General features: G+C 45.3%; 1 protein-coding gene across 7 annotated transcripts in view; it reads right to left on the bottom strand.

Moving 5' to 3' along the window:
- The window catches only part of TTLL6 (tubulin tyrosine ligase like 6), a 592,552-nt gene that overhangs the window by 267,035 nt on the left and 298,693 nt on the right, over positions 1-26,824 (bottom strand). For all 7 annotated transcript variants that reach the window (XM_069634591.1, XM_069634596.1, XM_069634593.1 and 4 more), the window contains exons 10-11: positions 7,357-7,538; positions 6,055-6,243 (exon numbers count right to left, since the gene is read on the bottom strand). In XM_069634591.1, the coding sequence (XP_069490692.1) occupies positions 6,055-6,243; positions 7,357-7,538 (371 nt within the window). The remainder of the gene's footprint in view (positions 1-6,054; positions 6,244-7,356; positions 7,539-26,824) is intronic.

Here is a 26,824-nt window from a genome sequence, read left to right as displayed (position 1 = left end):
GGGCACAACAATGTGTGAAGATCCTGTTGGAGTCGCAGACCATTTGCACGTTGATTGAGTGAAATAGTTTACGGTTGCGGTATGGTACCTCCATGGCATGTGGGACCACCAATTCAACATGGGTGCAGTCGATGGCGCCAATGCAACCAGGTATGCCAGCTAGTGCATGGAAACCCACTTTGGTGTTGGCAATCTCCTGGGCAGACCGTGGCAATGAGATGTGGTTGTCTGTGTGCTTGAGGAGGGCATCGAGCACTTGTATCAGTGTACGTGAGAATAATGGTTGGGATATGCCATGCAAGTGGCCCACTGTGTACTGGTAGGTGCCTGTGGCCAGGAAGTGGAGCACGGACACGACCTTCAGTAGGGGCGGGATGGCGGTGGGTGTTTCTATCATGCTGACGATGTCGTTGTGTATCATGTGCACAATGTTGGTGATGGTGTCCCGGTCCAGTCGGTACAGGGTGTGGATCTGCTCTGCGGTGAGGTTGAATGAACTGGCTCTGATGCGTGGGATTGGGGGCTGCCTGCGTGGTGCCACTGGCTGTGCTGGTGGGGCGTGCTGGTGGGGCTTGCTGGCCATGCCTTGCCCTCCTTCTCCTCCTGCGTCTCCTCTGTGCAGCTTGTTGTTGTTGTTGTTGTTGTTGCAGTTGTAGCACTCGCATTGCTATCAGGTCCTCCAGCCCCAACATTGCTAGTCCTATTGGTATCATTGTGGAGTGTGACTGGGGCTGGTAGGGGTAGGGTGTGCTCTTTTTGCACTGGGAGAGTCTGTATTGCCTCCACCTGTGCTGATTCTGTGCACCTGTGGCAGCTGGGAACACTGCACATGGCCATTTACGGTTGGTTCGCGATGGCGGAATTAGCGCCATGGCGGTAAGGTACTTTACGGCCTTGGCGATGGCGTTAGGGGCATGTCCGCTTGGTTTGTGATCTGCGTAGCTTTGCGCCATGCCGGTATTTACGAAATGGTGGGTCGCGCGCGCGACCTTGGTGCTGTTAGCGGCACTGTAAACTACGATGTCGCTAATTGCACTTTCGCGGGTCATAATCGGACCTAGCGGAAAACGATGCCGGTATTCATTTACCGGCATCGTTTTCCGCTTACCGCCTGGGTCGTAATGAGGGCCTATATATTTTAGAAATTACAGCATGTAGAAACCAGTCTCCGCTGGAAGGGTCACAGGACACACCCAACATCAAGATGCTTTGCCAACCTATTCAGCAGCAAGGTTTGCACAAACAAAACATTTATTTTCCCTTAGAACCTCACTGGACACACCAAATTGTATACCTCTGTAAAGCGCTCTGTTGCTTCTCGAAGCAAAAAATGGAAACTCCACAGCAAAGGGGAAACAAAAAGACCCCCAGGCTGCAACATTTCCTATGCTTAAACCCATTTTCTCATCAGAAAAGCAGCAAATCAGGATATGTAGACCCCATTCTCAGCAAAAAACTCTGGTAGCATGGTATGGATTCAAAATGGCTACCAGCCTTTTTAAATCCTCCTATCCAATGTTCCACATTACGTAGCCTCACTCCCAATTAAAGCACTGCAGGAAAACATCTGGCCACTCTAACCAATCCAGGGTCAGATCCGTGGCCCAAGAAGTGTAAAAGAGGCTCTGCTTCCTCAACCTAGGTGAGGAGATGCTGGAGTGCATACATGCCTTGCAGACCTGCAGCAACGGAAGGAGAAAGAAGGAAGGCGTGTGAAGGTGAGACTGGCATTGAAGGAGGAAAAGAGAGAAGAGATGAAGAAAGTGAAAAAGAGAGAGGGGGTAAGAAGGAGAGAAGCAGAGTTAGGTTTCCAGTTTGGAGTGTGCCGATATTTTCCAGTGTTCTGTGCTGCTCAGCGGCTACACGCCAGCTTTCCTTTTCGGTCTGGACTGGAGAACACCGTCTCTTTGACCAGCCAAACATCCAGGAGCTTCTGTGTGGCCCCCAGCTTCTCCATGGCCCTTCTCGCTCGCATGTTGTGTTTTTCCTCCTGTCCCGGCAGCCTTCTCCGTTCCAACACACCTGTCCGTGTGCATCGCGTTCGTTAGCCTCAGCATGGGGTTCAACGTCTTCTCCTGCACTGCTCGATTCTTTAGTGCTGTTGCCATCTTTAAATGGCCTGCACACTGAAGACTTGTAAAAACAACCAGCCTGTATGTTGTACTTCGAGCTCTGGACACTTTGCACAAACTCCCTCATCGTCCTCCTCGTCTCTGTACCTGGGTGATTATGGGAGTTGGAGTCCATGGATGTCATTGGACTTTAAACTCTTACATGGTTTTTCTCAGAGATTTCACATAAAGGTACATCAGAAACAAAAGGTGTTATGTGTGAGTTGTGGGTGCTTGGGTCAAAGGTGGGGGCCTGACCAGAATGGCAATAGGCCATTACGAACTCGGGTATTAGATGGTCTTCCTCATGGGAAAGGGGGGAATACTGTGTCATGTCCAATGAAGTCAAAACATCTCCCTGGTAGTTATCTCCTCCCATGTGATCCTCCCTCATATAACCGGGTCAGGATCAGGTAGCAGCTTCTGTCCCCTGGCCACATGGGAGGAAGTCCCTGCTGGGGAATCTGTGGTGACTCCATTGGATTCACCCCATCCCTTAGAACAACTCAGCATGCTACGAGTTCAAGGTGCATTATCTAAGCGCCAGCCACATGACTTACGTTGGGTATTGAAGAGCAAAACAGTGGTACACCAGTGAGCATAACTTCAGAGGGGCACAAAAATAGTGGGTCAAACATGAGTAAAATTACTGTGCAACAGACAGGAGTAAATCCCATGGCCAGAATCACAGTGGCTATGTGGTATATGTCATTGGGAAAACTCTGCACAGGAGCTAAAGAACAGACACGGGCAAAAGGCGCCACGGTTATGGTTCCATAGCAAACAAGAGCAGGATTTGTTATCCCAGAGGCAAAAAATGCGAAGGCTGCCCACATCTAGTCTCGGATTGCTCATGCTATGGCAGGGTGGTCTTTAAAATGTTCCAAAAGTCAGGTTGCCCCGTCCCGCAGCCTAGGGTGTCCCAGTCCTCAAATGAATCATCAATTGCCAAGCAGGTATTCCGTTTTTATCTAATTAAATTAAATTCATTATTTATATCACACTTCATGCCAGACTCCAGCCTCTAAGTGCAGACCAAGAATTACACCCATATTGCTCGGCATTGACTTGTTACCAAGATGAGTGCTTTGCCCCGAGTTATTCTCCCAGTTGTTTTAATTATATGGGGGTGTAGTGTGCTACATGCAAGGAAATAGTGTCACAATGACAAGTATCGGAAGGAAGGAAGGAAGGAAGGAAGGAAGGAAAGGAGGAAGGAAGGAAGGAAGGAAGGAAGGAAGGAAGGAAGGAAGGAAGGAAGGAAGGAAGGAAGGAAGGAAGGAAGGAAGGAAGGAAGGAAGGAAGGAAGGAAGGAAGGAAGGAAGGAAGGAAGGAAGGAAGGAAGGAAGGAAGGAAGGAAGGAAGGAAGGAGCAGTAAAGGTGGGCAGAAGCAAGGGCTAATTTAAGTTATAGTAGTAAAAGCACCAACAGCAGAGTGGGTAGAAAAGTGCTAGAGAGAAAATATTCTAGACAATTACAGTCACATAGCAGTTACTTCCAAGCATTTAGTGTATCTTCTTTGGTTCAGTTAAGTGTTAGGATCACACAGGGTTAATATAAGCAAGCTTGTATGTTGGCTCAAGGGAGCAGTTTAATTCTCATAATATATTGTAAAAAGGTCTGTTGACTTATTTGATTTGTTTTGGATTCTTAAATGGTTGATTTCCTTCCTTCACTGGTAGATGATCTTGTAGTATGACCTTGAACGCACCTTACAGGCTACTTAATCTGCCGCTGAGTGGGTTCTCTGCCATACCAGTCTATGTTGTCTTCCCTGTATAATTAGGCAGGTTTTATATCAGCCATTTAATACATATCCTTTCTGTATGATTTATCTCTCCTGTGGGTGTGGGTAGCAAGCCCGTTGAGGGTGTTGGCAATATCTCAGTGAGGGTGTTTTGTGGATTGCGGTTCTTGAGGCTGAAGGGGTCAAGTGAGGTGTGGGAAATTAATACTGGATGTTCTTTTTCCAGGGTCTTTGGGAAACTTCTAGAAAACCTTTAAACAACCAGTACACGGATAATAAGAGGTCATTGGTAGTAATGTCTAATTCACAGATATTACTTGCGGCAAAAGAAGGGAGAAAGGACAGAGATGAAGCAGTTTGGAGACAGGTGTTGCCATTTTGTAATGTTTATCACATTAATAAACTCTAATGGCTCATAAAGGGGTCAGAGGAGCCAAAGAGCCTGAGGTAATGACTTTTCTCATTAGAAGGCACTGAGAATGTAAAGGTGCCACTTAGATCAAAGGGAAGTAACTGGGAATGGGCTGTGCTTTGACTGAAACCAAGACAGTGCTTTGGAACACCTTCCCATCAGTAAATGGTGGTTGGTGCAACTTGCGCCAGCTGGTTCTGGTCACAAACCTTTAGACAAGAAACTAACCTTACTAGCTGACAAAGGAAAATGTGTGTCTAGAATTCCCCATATACAAAATGTCTTCCATTTGAAGATCCTGTTCTGCAGTCTGTCACTTTGTAAAACACTACAGTTAAAATAGCATGAACCCAGTGGACAGGCTAGCAGGGAGCGGTGTTCCTTTGAATTTTAGACCACAGGTCCCACCTTTTCAGAAGCTTGATCGGAGGCGTGTAGGAGTAGCGGATTCATATGGCCATGATGGTGCCTTAAGGATCATGCACAAGTCAGTGCATGGTGCATTGATCAACATGAGAGGGTGTGTGTATGTGTATGTGGTCCGCTGGTGTTGGATGCCGCCAGGGCAATAGTGATGAGGTTGGCTAGGGTAGCTTGCCGGAGCTGCCCAGGGCGGGGATGAGCTACAGAGGCAGGAGACGCATGGTGATTTCTTTGGGTGAGAAGCAGTAGCAGTGATTAGTTTATAGGTGAAATGCAGAGTAGCGGGTCTGGCCCTTGGCCCTATCAGACTCGAACAGGCACAAGCAGGTGGGGTCCCACAAGCAGGACTGGTTAAATAGGTAGTGGGTGTGGTTAAATAGGTAGTGAGTGGAGCTACTGAGTGGCAGGGCCTGGTCATGTGACCAGCAGCCTACTCAATGCCATCTGCCTGGAGCTGGCCTGGAGTCCTTATAAGTAGAGGCTGGAAGGGCATGAAAACTGGTGGTGGGCGGAGCAACTGAGTGGCAGGGCCTGGTCACGTGACTAGAAACCTACTAAATGCGGTCTGCCTGGAGCTGGCCTGAAGCCCTTAAAGTAGAGGCTGGAAGGGCACAAAAGCTGGTGGTGGGCCTCGTCACGTGACCGGCAGCCTACTCAATGCTGTCGGACAGAACCACTAAGACCAACTTCCTCATACTACAACCTGACTTTAGAACATGTTATTGTCTCCTTATATAAAACCAGCCTGTGAAAATATGTTTTACATCTACATTGTGTATGCAATCTGTCTCTAGTTATCACAATCTGAACACACTCTGCCAGGCTTCGGGATCAAGTCTAAGCTGGTATGTTTCTGTGAACCTTCTAGTGCTAAGGGCTATGTCACAATTGTAGCCGATTTCAAATCTTGACCCAGTGAGCATCAGTGCACGTTCCCCCAAACATGTGAATTGATTTACTGAGTGCAATTATGCTTCCCATTTTAATTGATGAATGCAGAATATGGTAATTACAGAAAACTCAGGAAATGGTGGTGGGAGGAGGGAAAATGTTTGCCAATACTCCAAAAAGCCAACGTGGTGAACTGGCTTAAAGAAAAATGGGTAGAATTCTGTCACTATATCTCAGAGGTCCCGGCCCCAAATCTATTAACCTTTTTGACTCTTTGTAGTATAATTAAATCACCTTATAGGCACGTCCACCTGTGGAACTTATGCATGCCCTATGCCAGTCATCTGTGCTAATTTAAGATATGCAGAACATGACAAACTGGAAGCTTTCAACAGGTTTTTTTATTCTATGCTTTAAACCATGTCCAATGCACGTCATTTAGGAAAGAGGTGCCATCCTGCCTGGCTTACCTGGCACACTGCCCCCTGGCCCTCGATGCCGCGGTGTCCTGGAAGATGGAACTACTTTGCTGGAAGAACTTCTCGTACTTCGCTGCATCAGCAGTGGGGTAAATCCGACGGAAGCCGCCCAGATTCCTCTCCTCATAAGCGCCCGCCTGCTCCTGCCAGGCAACCTGGAGAATCCTCTGCTTTTCAGCTCTGAAAGGAGAAGTTGGTAAGCGAGCGGGACGGGTCTCTACAGGAAAGTAGGGGTCCCTGTGACTCAGAGGTTTTGAGGGGAGCCGGCCAGCGGGGAAGAGGCACTCATTTTTTAGCCTGGAGTCCAGAGAAACTGGGGTAAACTGATCCCTGTGTTGAAAGGTCAGGTATACTCACAATGTTTAACTGTGTATAAAAATTACTCAACTCAATATCTTAGTGGGAGCCCTCGGGTGAGCTGTAGCCCTTGGGTGAGATGAAGCGCAGGGTAGAGATGGAGTCTCAGGTGAGCTGAAGCCCCAGGTGAGGTGGTGCCCTGAGGTAAGATAGAGCCGTGTAATGGAATGGCGCCCTGGAATGAAACTGGGCCTTGGAATGATGTGACGCCCTGGAATGATGTGGAGCCCTGATGTGGAGACCCGGAATGATGTGAAGCCCCGGAATGATGTGGAGCCCTGGAATGAAGTGGATTCTAGGATGAAGTGGAGCCCCGGAATGATGTGGAGCGCTGGAATGATGTGGGGCCCTGAAGTGGAGCCCTGGAATGAAGTGGAGCCCCGGAATGAAGTGGAACCCTGGAATGAAGCAGAGCCCCGGAATGATGTGGAGCCCTGGAATGATGTGGAGCCCTGGAATGATGTGGAGCCCTGGAATGAAGTGGATTCTAGGATGAAGTGGAGCCCTGGAATGATGTGGAGCTGTGGAATGATGTGGAGCCCTGAGGTGGAGCGCTGGAATGATGTGGAGTCCTGGAATGAAGTGAATTCTAGGATGAAGTGGAGCCCCGGAATGATGTGGAGCCCTGGAATGATGTGGAGCCCTGGAATGAAGTGGATTCTAGGATGAAGTGGAGCCCTGGAATGATGTGGAGCTGTGGAATGATGTGGAGCCCTGAGGTGGAGCGCTGCAATGATGTGGAGTCCTGGAATGAAGTGGAGCCCTCTCATAAAATGGAGCCCTGTTATGAAATGGAGCCCTCGGGTTATATGGGATGGGGTCATTTCATTTCTGCAGTGGGCTAAGCCCTGGAATGATGTGGAGCCCTGTGGTGAATGGAATATTAGGTGAACTAAGCCCAGCAATGGGCTTTGTTCACTTGGACAGAGACTGTACCTGGCATCTTGGGACTGTCCTTGTGAGTTTAGCCGCTCCCTCACTCTTTGCCTCTTGTCTTCTAGAACTTTCCTCTTGTTACAGGCTCCCAGGTTGATCAGGACGAGCGTGTCATACAGAAGACTGTCCTTCACCTCCCTGTCCAGCAGAGAGTCAGTCGAGAAGCTGGGCGAGTGATTCACCTGAAATACCAACCAATTGTAACAGTATGACAGAACATATCATCTATGATGTGCAAATACAATAGAAAAGAAGCATATCAGGGTTGGATACGCAGCACTCAGCACGTGCCACCCACCCACCATTCGCACTTTATTGTGGCATTTCACCCCAGAAAGGGTACTTTTGTTGCTGGTTCAACTGCACACCACATATCAAATCTCGTCCGTTCCTCAGGCGATTTCACGCCTGATTCAAGGCACATCACAGTGTTGTCCCTTTGGTTGTGGACCAACTTTGAGAGAGGCCCATATTTGGTTGATGAAATTACATTTAAAGTGTGTCCACGTTTTTACTTGGAATCAATGAATCTAGCGTTGGGCCCCCACGTTTGTGGTCTTATGTGAGCATGTGCAGCTATTCACAATAAGTAGGTATGAAGTTGGACAGAATTTGGGATTGTGGTTGGTCTGCCCAGTTCTTTTTGGTGAGCACATGTGCACCGTCTTCTGGGCAAAGTGTGTAAAGACAGGAAATCTGCCAGGGCACAGACCAATACCCATAAATAGGTGGGACCATCTGGCAAGCATTCACGTCAATGCAATGGTTTACAGAATGCATGGAAAATGCATGCTGTCCTTTGAAGTTATCTGTACTGCCACTGCTCTGGGAGCCTCAGGTGACTTGCTATCCAGTAGTAGCTAGTAGATCTGATGTCAGACCGATTCTTGACAGTTCTTGGAGGTGTGGCAGGGGGGCTGATTACAAGCTGTACAATCCATGAGAAAATCCCTTGGGAAATATGTCCGTACTCCTAGAAGCGGACGCCAGGTGGTCTGGTGAAGACCTGTACAGCATGACAGCACAGGTTGAGAGATGGTGAGTGTTATGTTATGTGATTTGTACCGCATACTGCTGTCATTTGCACGGTCTCCAGGCACTCACGTGGCTCTATAAGAAAAGTGAGTAGGGTTGGTTAGTGAGGGAGAGAGGGATAGGGTAGGGTTTGTGCTCATCTGGTGAAGCATGCAGAACCAGGAGAAACTGCTGTCTGTACTTGTGAGCTTTCTAGGTGTGAGTTGTTTTGTGTACTGCAGCGTGTTTTGTCGGTAGGGGTGGAGTCCAGTGTCAGAGTTGTTTGTTGTCTGCAGGTATTGAGTTTGTAGTATGATTAGAGAAGGGTCTGCCGTTTGTGTGTTTTTCGTGGGTTGTTTCACTAGCCCACTGGGCGTATGTTGTATGTGAGAGGTGTGAGTGTGTGGAAAAGAGAAGCCTGGGTGGTTAGTTGGTTTTGGGTGATCTGTGGGTGTTGAGTAGTTTTACTGTCAGTTCTTCATTCTGTATTGTCCCGTGTTTGCTTTGTCCAGATGTATGGTTTGTAGAGGCGCACGTCTAAACTACATCTAAACAACTAAATCGGTACAATTCTAGTGTGGCTAAATCCAAAAGCAGGGTTTGCTAACTCAGTACAATTCTAGTGTGGCTAAATTCAAAAGCATGCAAAAGAAGGTCAGGGAGTCCCTCTACCGGCACAAACACAGCCCATTCACCTATTCTTGGGTGGATGGCCTGAGGGAGGGTCTCAGCCACGCTTTAACTCACTGTGCTTTTCACAGAGGAGACATTTCCATATGCATATCAGTCTTTGTCCCATCCAAGATCCCAAACAATGTTCAAAGGGGTGGTCTGCAGGGTTGGTGAGCACATGTGCACCGTCTTCTGGGCAAAGTGTGTAAAGACAGGAAATCTGCCAGGGCACAGACCAATACCCATAAATAGGTGGGACCATCTGGCAAGCAGTCACGTCAATGCAATGGTTTACAGAATGCATGGAAAATGCATGCTGTCCTTTGAAGTTATCTGTACTGCCACTGCTCTGGGAGCCACAGGTGACTTGCTATCCAGTAGTAGCTAGTAGATCTGATGTCAGACCGAGTCTTGACAGTTCTTGGAGGTGTGGCAGGGGGGCTGATTACAAGCCGTACAATCCATGAGAAAATCCCTTGGGAAATATGTCCGTACTCCTAGAAGCGGACGCCAGGTGGTCTGGTGAAGACCTGTACAGCATGACAGCACAGGTTGAGAGATGGTGAGTGTTATGTTATGTGATTTGTACCGCATACTGCTGTCATTTGCACGGTCTCCAGGCACTCACGTGGCTCTATAAGAAAAGTGAGTAGGGTTGGTTAGTGAGGGAGAGAGGGATAGGATAGGGTTTGTGCTCATCTGGTGAAGCATGCAGAACCAGGAGAAACTGCTGTCTGTACTTGTGAGCTTTCTAGGTGTGAGTTGTTATGTGTACTGCAGCGTGTTTTGTCAGTAGGGGTGGAGTCCAGTGTCAGAGTTGTTTGTTGTCTGCAGGTATTGAGTTTGTAGTATGATTAGAGAAGGGTCTGCAGTTTGTGTGTTTTTCGTGGGTTGTTTCACTAGCCCACTGGGCGTATGTTGTATGTGAGAGGTGTGAGGGTGTGGAAAAGAGAAGCCTGGGTGGTTAGTTGGTTTTGGGTGATCTGTGGGTGTTGAGTAGTTTTACTGTCAGTTCTCCATTCTGTATTGTCCCGTGTTTGCTTTGTCCAGATGTATGGTTTGTAGAGGCGCACGTCTAAACTACATCTAAACAACTAAATCGGTACAATTCTAGTGTGGCTAAATTCAAGAGCATGCAAAAGAAGGTCGGGGAGTCCCTCTACCGGCACAAACACAGCCCATTCACCTATTCTTGGGTGGATGGCCTGAGGGAGGGTCTCAGCCACGCTTTAACTCACTGTGCTTTTCACAGAGGAGACATTTCCATATGCATATCAGTCTTTGTCCCATCCAAGATCCCAAACAATGTGCAAAGGGGTGGTCTACAGGGTTGGTGAGCACATGTGCACCGTCTTCTGGGCAAAGTGTGTAAAGACAGGGAATCTGCCAGGGCACAGACCAATACCCATAAATAGGTGGGACCATCTGGCAAACAGTCACGTCAATGCAATGGTTTACAGAATGCATGGAAAATGCATGCTGTCCTTTGAAGTTATCTGTACTGCCACTGCTCTGGGAGCCTCAGGTGACTTGCTATCCAGTAGTAGCTAGTAGATCTGATGTCAGACCGATTCTTGACAGTTCTTGGAGGTGTGGCAGGGGGGCTGATTACAAGCCGTACAATCCGTGAGAAAATCCCTTGGGAAATATGTCCGTACTCCTAGAAGCAGACGCCAGGTGGTCTGGTGAAGACCTGTACAGCATGACAGCACAGGTTGAGAGATGGTGAGTGTTATGTTATGTGATTTGTACCGCATACTGCTGTCATTTGCACGGTCTACAGGCACTCACGTGGCTCTATAAGAAAAGTGAGTAGGGTTGGTTAGTGAGGGAGAGAGGGATAGGATAGGGTTTGTGCTCATCTGGTGAAGCATGCAGAACCAGGAGAAACTGCTGTCTGTACTTGTGAGCTTTCTAGGTGTGAGTTGTTATGTGTACTGCAGCGTGTTTTGTCGGTAGGGGTGGAGTCCAGTGTCAGAGTTGTTTGTTGTCTGCAGGTATTGAGTTTGTAGTATGATTAGAGAAGGGTCTGCAGTTTGTGTGTTTTTCGTGGGTTGTTTCACTAGCCCACTGGGCGTATGTTGTATGTGAGAGGTGTGAGGGTGTGGAAAAGAGAAGCCTGGGTGGTTAGTTGGTTTTGGGTGATCTGTGGGTGTTGAGTAGTTTTACTGTCAGTTCTTCATTCTGTATTGTTCCGTGTTTGCTTTGTCCAGATGTATGGTTTGTAGAGGCGCACGTCTAAACTACATCTAAACAACTAAATCGGTACAATTCTAGTGGGGCTAAATCCAAAAGCAGGGTTTGCTAACTCAGTACAATTCTAGTGTGGCTAAATTCAAAAGCATGCAAAAGAAGGTCGGGGAGTCCCTCTACCGGCACAAACACAGCCCATTCACCTATTCTTGGGTGGATGGCCTGAGGGAGGGTCTCAGCCACGCTTTAACTCACTGTGCTTTTCACAGAGGAGACATTTCCATATGCATATCAGTCTTTGTCCCATCCAAGATCCCAAACAATGTGCAAAGGGGTGGTCTGCAGGGTTGGCTTTTGCACAAAGAACACTTTACAAGCTCACCCATTTTAAAGGGAGGGCACTTCAAGGGAGGGTGGCTAGTGCCATGAGACAATACTTCTTTCCCAAAGTGCCTGTCTGATCTCCTTGGATTAGGGCGGGTCTCAATGGCAAGATGGCTGCGGTCAGTAAGGGCACTAGATCTGGATTCTCAGCAAATATTCAGTCAGCATTGCCTCTTCAAATAAAGTGTAGAGGAATGGCATTGCCTCAACTTTAGTATGGTGGCATTGCAGCACTGAAACAAATGGGCCGTCACGGGTCTTTCCAGACAAGGGTGTGATGAATCTAGATAATGTGTCCCTTCTCCCCAAGAGGGAGCCAGCCCCATTGAGACTAGGGAGGTGAGCCTGCTATGCAAGACTATCCCTAGGGGTTTGGGCAAGCAGGATCTCAAAGGGAGTGACATCCCCTTAGGGGACTAGGACTCCCAGTCTTTATCAAGATCTCTCCCAAATCCTGTGCTCTCTCCCTATATGGGCGCCAAAGAGGATGTTCAAGTGATAAAGCCTTTTTCTTCGTCTAAAATCAATACTGGCCCCCAACTCAACTCTGAAATTCTGCAGTAAGCTGAACTTTGTCTCTTAGTACAGAGACCAAATATAAAGACCTTTCAAATCCTCACCTGGAGAGCGAGGCCAGTTGCCATAAAGTCAATCAGCTGGGGTAGACACATGCAGAACGGATGCTGTCACCATCGCACGGAACCAGCGCTGTCTGGAGGCGGGACCACATAGTATACGTGTTAGGCAAGCAAAAAGCAGAAGAGAGTACCATGGAGCATCAGGTACGTAGGTTTGGGCATGAGAAGGGGGGCAGGCGGTCAAGTGCTGAAAAATGTATGGGGGAAGTGCAAAACCCGATGATTTCCAAGGGAGGCGAACTACATCAATAACCCACAAGAAAATAGGACGCAAGTCCAGCTTAAAGAAGACATATCAACCCAAGGGGATAAAGATACCACTCATAAAGATGAGACAGATATTAAGTATGAGGAAATATCTGAGCAGGGTGTAAATCAAGGGGCTAGAAGGCCCAGTAAAGGTAACAGTGACTACGGCTCTGAAAAGAGGAGTAATTGCTCTGGAAAGGGGGCTGTCGAGATATATCCAGAGTATTTGTAAGGAGATGAGAAAAATTACTTTTTTTCTGCTTCAGCGAAACTTCTAAGTTTGTGGAGGACTGAAAGTGAACCTAGTTGATATGAGAATCCTTGAGAAGCAGATTGTGTTTTCATGAATTACAGCAAATTTGAGTGACTTTTGTACAAGGAACTGTTGGCAACTGCCAAATACAGAGAACTGCGAGGAGCATTTATTTTCAAGATCTATTATCAGAGAAGGGGGGTCAGCTACGAGATCCCAAAAACTCAAGCCTAACAGGCATTTACTTTAGGTGTTATAATGTGTGTTTATTGGTAGGGCCAGTTACAGTGATCACGTTCTGGATCGAGGACAGACTTTTATACTGACTAAACATCCTGACCAGCACCTTCAGTTTCAGTTGAATATATGGAACCTCATCTCAGCAGTAGGACCCGGTGAGGCAATTTTCTTTTAAGTGAATGAAAACCTCTGTTAAACCATGTCCGGTGGCCTGACTCCTATTTCTGGCATACCACAAGGGGCAGAGCAGATTCAATATACTCTTAGTTCAAGTTTGGAGATCAGCAAATCAAACTCCTTTCAACAGGAAATGCTACATCATACTAAGGGTTTTTTTAGGTTTGAAAATGCAAACAATGATGATGATCAATGTCAAACTAATGCCTTTGCAAGTGTACTTTACTCTGACATCAGAAACAATAGAAGAAGCTGACAAACATGGGTGAATTGCTAGCATTGAACCCCTTTCCCTCTGCACTTATTGTATTCATTTTAGTGAGATTCACCAGGAGGTCAAGAGGTGTGAACGTGTATGAATAGCAGCTAGGCCTTTCTATTCATCAAGGTCCTGCTGTAAGCATTGTCATGGCTAGTGTAGGAGTACAAGTGCATACATTCACGCTCACTTCAAAAGCACAGGATTTCTTAAAGCAGCAAACAATTGACTTTAATGCTTTGTTTAAATTGGATTCCCTAGTTAGTGAAATAAATGTGAAATAACAGGCAATGCCGTGATACTTACTTTCTTTTATGTAATTCATTCAGTCTACGCTACCATCAACCCATTAAAACATACAACCAGTATTTCTGTACTGTAGGATACATTATAAAAGCAGGAACCACTGTAGAATACATTGGGCCTCATTATGACTCTGGCGGTAGCTGTGCCGGTATTACCGTCACGGCTGCCGTCAGAGTCATTTTTTTCCGGCACCCAGCAATGGGGACTTACCGGGGCATTACAGCACTGGCGGTCCCGGTAATTCCCCATTTCCGGGTGCCGGAAAATATTTCTCCCCATTCCCATTTGAGTACCATTGAACTCAATGGGAATGGGGAGGACGGATGCACCGGCACCATACATGAATGGTGCCGGTGCATCAGTCGAGGTCTGCGAGCGGGTGCCATTCCGCCATTTATTTATTTCTTGATGCGACTTTAGAGCGGCTTCTAAGCATCAGGAGAATGGGGGCTGGAGTAATGGAAGGAGGTGTTACATAGGGGTATCTATCGCAAACTTGAAAAAAATCTTCAAGGTAAGCATAAAGGTGCAGGAACTGCTAAATGAATAATGTATGAAAGCGAGGGGCAAATGCTTGCAGCCAACACCCAGAGTGTATGAGAGAGCACGAGAGAGACTGTGAGGGAGAGTGATCGATGGTGATTGTGCAAGTGTGAGTTCACAAGCATGAATTATCTGAAAGAACTCTGAGCATGGACCTGGCGCGCTTATGGAAATTAGTTCTAACCCATTGCTGCATCAGGTACAGTGCCAAGAAGACCGATGTGGGGGTGAAAGCACCCGAAAAGAGGCTTTGGGATCCTGAATGGTGCATGGATGACCTCAAAGGAAGTAACGTTTATACCTGAGACATTAAGTGGAGCATTTTGAGATATAAGCTAAACGTTGCATGTGTTATTCCGAAGAAGGCTTGCGTGCATGGTAACAAGAAGGCAGCCGGTGCCCTTTTTAGCGGCCATCGCTACTTGCCTATCCCTCCCTGCCTTCTTTGGTGCAGCTAACCTGAATATGTTGATTCTAGGTACATGCGGCAGTCTGTGCAGAAGAAGGCCTGATGAGCCTGAGAGAGAACTGGGCGAATGAGACAGATGCTAAAAATACCACATTCCTGACGAGTCAAATTAGGTTTTCTGCACCGGTCTTGGTGACCCGTTTATTATGATTTATGGAACACAGCTGCCCCCTGGTGTTAATGGATGGAAAAGGCAATTGCTGAACAATTGGTATTACATAGTATATCTCTGCCTTTTTGTTGGGCTCTTGGCACATAGTTCTTGTAGAGAATGGGGTGGGTAGGAAGGGTTAGTGGGAGGGGGAGAGGCATATGCAAACCATGAGGTGTTGATGGGTGAAGCAGGAAGAACTGATTCCTGTGTGCCTGTAGGTGTCTAGATGGTGGCACTAAGGTATTTGTCTATTCAGAGGGGAGAACTCAAGATCGGTTGGACACCAGTGCTTCTATACCTGGAGGGCAGCCTGTCTGCAAGAGTGTGTGTGCGTGTCATTGATGGCCTTTGTATTTGTGCTATGCTTGCTGAGCGTTGGTGGTAGCTCAGAAGTGTTCCAGTTTTATTGTCCCATCTGGTGAGTGCTTGTTCTTGTGGATAGGTCTTGAAAGTCCTACATCTGTAACAGATGGGCGAAGCCAACCCAGTTGTGGAGTGTAATCAAAGGCCCCCAAACTGTACCCCGGCTAACATAGAAATGTCAGGGAAAATACAGGGTGCGTGCTGACAAAAAGTAATGTATATTATGTTTTGCACGCAAAATACCAGCAAACATTTGAAAAGAAAAGCCCACTTTGTTTCCAGGAAAAAGGTTTCTGTAGGCCCAAGGCAAACCCTTTGATTGCTGTGGGACAAAGGACTCCCCTCACGGAAAGCCTGGCTTGCATCCCAGTGGTTTACGGCAACAAAATGTGACATGCCTGTAAGGTGTGGAAACCATGTGTCCTTTAGACTTGCTGTCTAAAGGCAGCTATATGCAGGCCAACTGTTTTGGTGGATGCATGACCAGAACGTAAGAAGGAGGTGTGGAAACAGGGGCTAAAATTAAGGGAGGCTGAAACTCCAACTGCAAACAGGCAACCAACTTCAAAGAGACTAATCAAAACACTGGCCCAGAGAGACACATGGCGTGGAGGAAGGGAAGCTCATATTTGCACATGTGAAGATTCCCTTTGTTTAAAAGGGCTATTATCATTTAGGCATTTTTCCAGCATCCATTAGTCAGATTTTCTTTATTTAGGTGTCATTTTTAACATAACTTCCAGTTGATTTTGGTGATATAAAATACATCCACCTGTGATTTAGGGAATTGCAATGGCCAGTTAAACTAGGTTCCTGGCTGATCTGAAAATGTCCCTTAATTAATAGAGTTGATGAACTGGTGGAGGGTGAAATTAGGAATATGGATAATAAATTGCATGTTCAGATACCTAAGGGTTTGGCGCGCTCAACGAATGTCAAATAAATAAATAAATAACTGTTATGCTTTCTTTGAAAATGGCAGAAAATTGCCAAACAGCAGTGTAAAGTGGTACAGACCTGGCTGTTTTATTTAAGTCCCTGTGATTAGCTGAATCGGAAAATATATATATATTATGGCAGTTAGTAGCAAATCACAAAGTTTAGACACATAACTAGATTTCTGCCAAAATTTGACATGAAAACAAAGGGGATTGCAAATGGAAGTTGCCATATATCTGTTCCGGACTCTTAAACCAATCTATAGAGGCAGGAGTTGGAAAGAGAAAGAAGGGTGACTGTCCAATCCTATTTGCGAGAACTTTTACAAGGTACTTCCCAGGATTGTAAACTTGGTGGTGTCATTGCTGTTATATTAAGGGGATGCACTATGAGGAAGACAAAGAGCTGCTGAAATTTACCATCGGGGAGAGCTGCTGAAACTTACCATCTGACAGCTGCAAGGAAACGCCAGAGGAGATTTCTGAGAGCGCATCTAGGTGGAGCTGTCTATTTCTGGGAAGGCATAAAAGCTGACTGGGTCTTATGGTAGAGTGCTGGGGGCCATCCTTGAGAGTGGAGTGACCAGACCCCTTCCCTATCTTTACAGAGGGTCCTGAAATGCAGCTAGCCTTCCTGAATTTTAAACAGAGGTTTCTATGTAAGTAGAAGTGAACCCTTTGCAACCAAAAGGTGGGGGAATCTGCAGACCTTAAATCCTTACTCTTTATGGGTGTTGGGTGGGGGGGACAAAACCGTGTAGATCCTTAGCCTATTTAACTAAAAATATTAATTTAATTCCCTTTGGCAATAATTTAATTGTGTAATCCTTTTTGTTTTGTTGACCCTGACTTCTTTAAGGAAGAGGGGTATTTTTGTTCTTAAATCAGTCCAATATTTTTGTCCAACTTTCCCCAACACAGGCCTTTCAGTGGAGGGGGGTCTGAAATCCCAAATTCTTCAATCCTAATTTTTAGCCAGACTTCCGCAACAGAGGTCAAAGTAGGGGTAAGTCTGAAAAACAAACCGCTAAATCACCCTGTCTTTATTTTAAAGCGAAAGTGTGGGTGAAATAATAATTGCCATTTGCATTTGCCCAAATTTGTAAAACGAAACCTTTTAAGCGTTCAGGAAAATCAAAATTGCACTGCACTACATTTGTAATTGTTTGTGTTCACTGACCAGCGCTAATTATTTCTTGAATTGAAATTGAAATTTAGATAAAGTACTGTGATTTGTGTGTTTACCCAATTAATTTGTGTGATTTATTTGTGTAACAAGAAGTTGATTGTGAGAGACAAAGAAGCCACAAAGAAGGAGGCAGGTGTAGTTTGTGCGATATTTTCTAAACATCTAATTCAAATAAACATAAATATATTTCCTGTACAGCGGCCTGGTTCTTGACTCATTGGTAGCTCAGGGGGAGGGATCGTAGGCGTATTAGATGAATTGGCGATAGGGCTGAATAAAAGAACTAACATTAAACCGTTTATTGTGTGACACTTAGCCTGGGGAGGGAAGAAACTCCCTTTGTTGAGGGTGACCTCTCAATAAACCGTTATAAATTGGGGGGTCATGGCCAGGATGTAGCTGGCTATTTCTGACTCATGACAAGTGCATTGTGACAGACTATTCATTTTGATGCATTTGCATTAAGGTGGAGGTAAAGTCATATTTGTTTTGTTAAAGTGCTGTGAAGACTTGTATAGGTGAAAAATGTAGATTGAGTAAAAAAAAAAAAGATATTTGGATTTGGCATAGTGAGAGGAAAGCACTCCGGAACAGGGTGATGTTTGACCCTGCGCAGAGAAAGTTCTATACAAATTTGAAAAAATCAATAAAAAAATGAATACAATTGAATTAGATGATGCCAGGAGACATTTCTTACAAAGCTGTTCATTCGTTGTGAGTGGACAGAGGCGGATGAAGGGAGCTGGCAAGCTAAAATAAAGCAAAATGTCACATCAGAAGGAATTGATATTTGGTGTGAAGGTGGGATTTGGCACAAAGTATTAGCAGCATTGTATGTGATCTAAAATGCTCATGAAGAATTGAGTCAAATGGCTCAGCCCACAGCTTATCTATACTTCCACTTGCAGTTAGTGGAAGAGCGAGTGCAGAAGAGTGAGACCTGTGTGCAGAGTCAGACTGAGAATCTAAATAAGGAGCAGAAAGAACATAAACAGTTAGAAGATCAAGTAAAGCAGAACCATATTCTCGAGCTAAAACAAGAAAGCCTCATGGAAAAACTGAGTTATAAACCCAGCAGCAAAAGAGTGCAGAGCTTGAAAAACAGTTTTCTGCACTGCAAAATACACATAAAGAGTGTTTGGAATATGCGAGCACACTGTAACAGAATGTTAATGATCAGACTATTTATAGTACAGGGCTGTTAGATGACCTTATGGCCTTTCAATTACAAATAAAGTAGGTGAAAAATTAAAACTGTCAGTTAATTATAAAAGGGGTTGATTTCCAAAATGACTTTGATCAGATGTACCAGCAGGTGCATACTTTAAAACAACAGAAAATTCAACTGGTGAAGGAAAACTAACTCTTGAACCAGGATAATAGTGTCCTTGCACAGGAGGTGCATCTGTTGAAAATGAATGTAGAAAAGAGACAGTTAGGTTCTCAGGAACTGACCAGAAATAGAGAAAAAAGGAATGGGCTAATAGGGCAAGTGAGACAAATAGAAGTTGAACTATTAGAGGCAGCTAATTGTAGGGAGGAGAAGGAGAAAGAGATTACTCTCCTGAAGGAAAAGCGCCTTGAAGCTGCATGCAGCATATAAGGCTCACAGAGGGAAAATGAACCACTTCAGCATTAGGTGCAGCAAACAAAAGATCGGTTGGTAGCTCAGAGCAGTGTGCTTGACGCTAATCAGGCCTTAATGTCAGAATTAAAAAGCCAGCTCTCTACAAACAGGAAATAGGAAAAGAGAGACACAAGGGTGAGAGTCTCACCAAGAAAATTGAAAATTATAAACAGGCCCTGAGGCACCCTGACCAATCAGGACATAGGACAAGGCCCACTGATCAAGGTGAGGTTCACCTCCAAGCAGGGGCCTCCTGCCCGTCATTTACAACCTCTCATGTACAAATGGGAACCAACCTCATGTATGCCACCTATCCAGAACTGGGTGACATCAGGCAGTTAGGCTTATCCAGGCCTAGCACAACCGACCCAGAAGGCCAGTCCCTGTCTGTTATTGATGAGTATTCATCTCTACCAGACAGAAGGGAAAGTGGCCGGACAAGTGTGTCCTGGGAAGTAAGGACTAATACTGACCATGAAAACTCTTATGATGAGAAAGTCAGGGAGTTAGATTGGCTGAATATGAGACTACAGAGAGACCCCCTTGCTCGCTTCGCTTCGCTTCGCTTCGCTGGAGAACCACCTTTAAAGCTTCAGCCCAAGAGGGGCATTCTAAAAACCTCTGTACATTGGGGGGTAGAGGGGAATTCACCAGACTCTCTGGAAGGAGGGATAAGGAAACTGGTTTCTATCCTGGGTCTAAAGGTAACTACAGGGAGAATGCCCCTGGGAGTTCACTTTTGCCCAGGTGAGAGGAGTCCAACCCTGTGGTTCTGGGAGATATGCCCAGTTTCATATAGATAGGGAGCGCCTAGAAGACAGGGAAGGGAGTACAAGTAGCAGTTCTGAGTCAGAAGGTGAATGTACTGCAGTGCACAAGAAGAAAAAGACAGAGGAACAGAGCAAGGGTTTTGTGAAAGACCCAAAAAGTCAAATCAATGCCATAAAGAGCTTCCTGGCTCCATACCGTAATAATGTATGGGAGCAACTGGAACTTTATGAGGAGATGATGGCATCATTCCAGATCAGGAATGATGTGAACTGTATAGCATTTGCGAAATGGACTTCACCTGAGTACCCCAGTTTATTTGCAGGACTGGAGGACCAGGATAATCATAAATGGTTCACCTATAAGGCAGCCATTTTAAAACATTTCTCCTCAAACAGAAACCCACAGGAGGCCTGTAAGTCTGCCTATAATTTACAATGGGGGGAGGATCAAGTGCCTAGGGAGTTTGTGCAGGAGTTGAAGCGGGCATTTTCTCAGACTTCCTGGCGGGTGAACACAAATAGAATGGAGTTCATAACTACATATTTCGATGCGCTCCCCAAATATATCATGACTCAGTTGGTGCGTGAATTTCATGAGCTCAGGACCCTGGACTGGATGACTGAACAGGCCAACAGGATCTATGAGGTCCAAAAGCCTGCTTAGAGTAAAAATACTGCCAAAACTCCCAAACCATCCAACAACCCTGCTGCTGCAAAGGTGATGGAGGTAAAAACTACCCCTCCATTTGATCTGGAGACAGGGGGGCCTGAAAGTAACCCTTCTGCCAACAAGCAAAATGGAAGGCAGAAGGGACCCCTCCCAACCCAGCCCAATCAAATGGTAGTCAGGCAGGGGCATAGAACATTGATCCCTCTGACCTTGCCACCTATATAAATGCTACGTACAAGGGTACCAAACCAATCCTGGGGTATGTATACACTCCACCGGGGGGAACCAATTAGGTAATTACTGCCCCGGGAAACCTCCCTCCAAACTTCCCTCAGGAGAGAAGCATCACTCCACTTCCCAATCTGAACTTTTTCCCCAGATTTCCCAGGAACCAGAACTTCTAAAACAATCCTCTTCTCTCTCCCCAGTTCCAGGACAACAGATTCCTGAATACGGGAAAAGGGAGATTCAGGATGGAAAATTATGGGGGAAATTTCAGGCCCCGAGCTACTGTGGAAGAAAGGACAGTACCCCTTACGGGAGCAGCCGATGTATGACTTGAGACCTCCCTACCACCAAGAAAATTTCTTGCAACTGGAACGACAGGTCCAGCAACTGACCGATGACCAAGGGGCATGCTGAGGGCTCAGTCCAACTCTCAACCTAACCGTGCTTCTCAGAATTCCCCAAGACCCAGGTCTGATGCCCCAGGGTGAAATGACAGGAGGAAACCTCCGACAAACCACATGTTTCTGAGGAGGGGGCCCTGGTGGAGGGGAGATGCCAACCCCCAGATGAAGCTTCCTTTCTCACCTAGACAAAATAATCCCTAAAAACCTCTCAGCCTGAAAGTGTCTCTTCTATCCCCAAAATGTTAGAACCCAAAGAGCAAACAGTAAGGAGGAGAGGTCAAAGAACAACCCACTTTGTGGAGGAACTCGGGATCATCCCCCTTGAAAGAGAAGAATCCCTGGAAGATTCTGGTAAGCAGACCTTCTCTTTAAAAAATGGGGGGATCCTTCCCGAAGAAGTATGGGTCCCAAAAGACCCTAAGTGGCACCGGGTAAGTATGGAGACCTACCCAGAACAAGAAACACTTCAACCCCGAAAGGGCGAGCCAGACAGGATTGAAACAGAGGGGGCGTCATTTCTCCCGACAGGTTCTGAGAACTGTCGCGAGGTAAAGGTGGACAGCCAAGGAGCAGGGGGAAAGGAGGATTCAACAACCAATCCAATTGGGAGTTGCAAAGTTTTCTTTACAGATTCCCGAATTGCGACACATAAAATTGCCCAAGATCACAAATATTAAGAAAATGACCACTGGGCTGTCAAATAACTCACACTTTCTTTGCACCTTGGAGGAGAAAGAAGGCCGATTTTATGCACTGGTCAAGGGGCAGGGTCAGTGCAAATTACCAGCTCTGGTGGATACTGGATTCCAAGCCACCCCCCTGTCGAAAAAGGCCTTTGACCAACTAAACTCAGCACGGGGGGAGGGCCACCAAATTCCTCTCAGACCACTTCCCAGACAACTCCATAATTTTAAGGGGAATGATATTTCCATCGAAGTGACCGCAGATCTAGAAATATAAATGTGACAGCATCAGCTGAAACATCAGGGATATTTGTGACTCCAGAGGGCACACTTTGTTTACTGGGCAACGATCTCCTGAGGAGGTTATCACCTCTGACCAACTGTATAAACAAGGTCCTCTGGACACAGACTAACCACCCTATAAAATAAAAAATGAGTAGCAATTATGTAAGCCTGAATGGTACCCGTCACTTAATAGATCAACATTCTGAGAATGTAGAGTTCCATTTCCAGAATAAGCAAGTACCAGACATCACTGGCATCTCTGTAGGAGAACAAACTGGTGATGGGAACCCTTCTTCATCCTTGAAAATCAACCTTCCTCCCAGATGTAAGTGGCAATCCACACGGGAAGGGAACACCCTAAAATGTTACACCAGTCCGAAATCAAAAGAAACCTTGAATCCCGTGAAACCAGACAAGGAGGAACCCGCTCAAAGTCTGACAGACGTTCAGAAAAAGGGCAAACAGTGGGTTTTCCCCAATTCAGGTAAATGAGGGGGAGGAGCTGGTGCTCACCAGAGTATGCCCAACGGAAGCAGCTTCATCAGCAAAGGAGTATTCTGGAAACTCCCAAGAGATCAGACCATTCCCACATTTAAATTGATTGACAAATGGGAAGTAGTTAAGTAGGTCTGGAACCCCCGAAATACCAAACACCTCCTGCCTAGCAGGTGCATGCTCAAAATGTACATTGGTGACAAAAGATTAGAACACAATTGTTGGGTTGTGAGAGATGTCCATTCCGCCTTTGATCTGGAAAGCGACATTCTCAACCAATTCGCAATCAATTTGGACCTAATTAATAACAAAGCCTGGACCCGACTGGGGGGTTACCACATGGGCTTTGGCAATGCAGAAAACGCATTCTGATCAGCTCAGTTGCTGCCTTATGCCATTGAAGTTCAAGTGCGAGAAGAGGTTACCATCCCAGAGCAGGTGCGACAATGTACTCTCCCCTCAAAATAAACTGAAGACAGAACCTCAAACATCAGGACACCTATACAAATATAAATTCCCATCTCCAACAAAAAGGTTTGTATTTAAATCCGACACTGCTAGTAGACCTTGAACACGACACAATTTGAATATTGGTGGATAACAGAGACCCTCGAAGTATCACTTTGGGTGCAGGCACCGTTATTGGAATGGCGGTTGATGCCCAAGATTACTCTATTGATTTAGGTAATGAAATCATGGGACCAATCCCAAACGACTGTTTCGACATCAGTAAAGGTATTCCTCCAGAAAAGATTTTTAATAGGCATGGGGGGAATTTCATGGTGTACGCTTCCTGCCCCTACGGTGTGGAAGAGGTGACCTGTGGCATCAGAAGGGAAGAGGTAGTGTGCCGAGTCAAGGACCACTTCCTTGAATACCTGGAACCTGCTGTCCAGGTCAACACCATCAAAAGAGATCTCTCCACCCAAATGGAGGACACCTCTGAAATTGCCATGCCGAAGGTCTTCCCAGGTTTCAAGCAGATGGTCGAGGAAATAATCAATCTTGCTGATGGCTGTGAGACTGAGGAGCAAAGACAATAGCAAAAACAGGTCTTCCTGGAATTCCAAGATATCTTTTCAGTGGACTCATCCGACTGTGCATGCACATCCGTTCATTCAACCACCTGTAAGGAACTCATGGTGGAAACAGTAAAGACAGATACAAGTGATCACAGTTCAAAGGTGTTTATTGAACTTAATAACGGTGAGATAAATGCCTAATCTGAACCTAATATGAGATGGGAGCAAGCTACGACCATCAAATAATAATAACAATAAGGCAGTCCGAGTGGCATCTTGTCAAATAAAATATTTCAGATATTTCCAAAATGTAAGTCTTTGAAACAACACGAAAATGACTTCGATCCTGAGATCCAAGCAGAAAAAAATAAACTGCGTAAGCTCCAAAGAGCTGTCGATAAGAATAATAGAATCTCTGGTTTGGATATAAAGCAGCTTAAGACTGGGATGAAAACGAAGTATAAAAATTGGGTAAAAAAATCACAAAGCATCACTCAAATCGGCAAACTGGCTTTCCCTCTACAAACTCATTAGAACGGGGGATGACAAAAGTTTTGGGGAATGGCTCGAAAATTTTTAAACAACTCCTCTATAATTGAACTATGCCCGATTGGCTCGTCAGTATGGCAAGCGACCATTAGGAACATGTTCTATGATGTATCAGACCAGGATAAGACCCATTTTCAGTATGTACCCTGTCCTAAATGCAATGAGGATTTAAAATATCTTATTAATTATCAAATATTTTAAAAACTCACGTGTGCCTGGTCCTGATTCACAGGCAAACATTGTATATAAGTCAAATCTGCGATTCTGGTCTAAAATATTAGATGAGAGCAAAGTCCCCCAGTTATGGAAAAGGGCCATTTTAATACCAGTTTTTAAAAGGGGCACTGGAGCCGACCTTTATAATTATCGTCTCCTGGCTATGCTTGATGCAAGTCAGAAGATTTTTGCCAGTATTTTATTAAAGAAGGCACCCAAATGGTCCATTGAAGCAGGGCGCTTTTCTCCCTGGCAACCCGGATTTAGAAGAGGCTTTAATACTTTGTATAACATTAGCAGCTAAGCTGATGATACAATTTCTTTTGGACAAAACGGCCATTGGCCTCCAACGCTCAATTTCTTCCATTGAAAAGTATTCACAGACAAACAACTTAAAGATAAATATAGGAAAAACTAAAATAATATTGGGTTACCAATATAAATTAGTTAATTACAAATGGTGCCTGAATGGAACAACTCTCCTGGAAGTGGTGGCTAAATATATTTATTTGGGTTTCCACTTATGTAAATCACCCTCCAGCGATTATTATTGCAACATTGTGACCGCTAAGGTGATTAAAAAATGGCTTTTCTATAAAAAGATCTTGCGCACAAGCTTGGAAACAACCTGGAGGGCCAAGTCGCCTTATATAGCAAAATTATCATTCCAGCTATACTTTATGGTCTGGCCATTCTCATGGAAAATATGAATGCATAGCTTCACAGACTCGAGGGTAAAATACTCAGATCAATTTTAGAAGTCCCCCAATCAGTTCCGGTGCAAGCTCTCAGATGCGGGTTGGGTGTACAATCGTTGAAAACGTATTGGATAACTCGACGGTGCAAACTCTACATCACTATCTGCCTAGCAGCTGAATACTCGGAATCCCTTTATTACTACCTGGCTCAACTGTAATAACACATTCCTACAATGGGTGAGGCAAACTGCAACTTGGCATATGACAATGATAAACCTATCCCCGTATGAAGTGAGAGACCACCCTAATTGGTTAACATTATTGAAAAAGAGAACCAAACGCTGAGCCGTCTCCATCAATTTGGATTCTTTGGCAGCTAAATCAATGTATGTGGAATACAGTAAGCAAGCATTCAGGGGGCTCCATGTCAACAGCTATTTGGTAAAGTATTGCCCAATTCTGATCCGTGAATGTATTACTTACCTTCGATTTAATATATTACCCATGCTGGAGCATACAGGAAGGTGGATAAAAATCCCTCATGAAAAAATATTGTGTCGTATGTGTGGAAGTGAAATTGAGACGGCCTGTCATGAATTAACTCAGTGTGCAAAGATGTCTAATTTTTATGATAGGGGCTATGCTCAGTTTCTTGCAAACGAGCAACAGAGAGAGGGAGATGATTTTTGGAGTAATATTATGGGCGCTGAATCTGTTGTCATTATGGCTGCTGTGTTTTATATTTGAAAATGTATTAATAATCATATCACTGACCTTTCCTGAAATCTGTGTTCTTATAAAATCTTGGTATTTGTAACAAATGAAAGTTTTTAAGATTTTATTATGAATGTTGGCAAGTATCTAGCAATTAATTTTAACCAGAGGTTATTTCTTGTAATGTTATTGTATTTTTTTAATTGTATTTTAACATATGCCTTTTAGATCTTTCTTAAACGTCATTAATACATGCGTTTAAGGTTTATTCCAACAAACTATGCACAATCAAAAAATACAAGAATAAAATAATAAAGGGCATATACTAAAAAAATATATATTGCCAATCCTTACTACTAGTTACAAAAAGAGTGTGCGATAATGTTCACCAGAAAATAAAGAAGTGTTCACAAAATGATAAGTCAGAATGGTTTGGCTGGGTCTCCCTTCCCCACGTTTGAGGCATGGGACAAGACGGGACTCTCGAGCACAGCACACTCCTGGGCCTCGACAGCATGAGGTTCACAGTTCAATTCAGTGATATCAAAACCCCCTTCAGAGGCTAAGTCTCTTTCTTTCAAAAGTCTCTTGCCTTAGAAGATTTGCTGATTCAAACAAACACAAGTTCTCTCAGTGGTCTTGCACCTTGGGTGATTGCTCTTCGCCCCTAGGATCACCCTCTCTCGGGCTTGGATCCTCCTTTCAAAAACCAAACCTCCCTCTGTTGGGTTCACTACGGCCTCTAAGATATCACTTGTGATCTTTAGGAAGGAGCTTTAATGTCCGTTTAGACATACAAGAAGCTGACACTCTCGTTGATACACTGTTCTCTGGTGTATTATTCTTCACCCCTTTTCGTCAAATGGAAAACAAATAAACAAAAGTTCTTTGGGCTATTGTTCTTCGGCCATGGGATTTCCCTCTGCCGGTCTCGAATCCTTCTTCCAAAATGGGCCTCCCTCCTTCGAGTTCACTACGGCCTTTCTTCAACACAATTCATGTATTCCCTGGGATCTCCCTATGCCAGGCTCGGATCTTGGGCCTCCCTCTGTCGGGTTCACTACGG

This window comes from Ambystoma mexicanum, chromosome 13 (assembly GCF_040938575.1).
Source record: "Ambystoma mexicanum isolate Mex_15411 chromosome 13, UKY_AmexF1_1, whole genome shotgun sequence".
NCBI lineage: Eukaryota > Metazoa > Chordata > Amphibia > Caudata > Ambystomatidae > Ambystoma > Ambystoma mexicanum.
The sequence above is the reverse complement of the archived record's forward strand: the minus strand, read 5'-3'. Positions and strand labels throughout refer to the sequence as shown.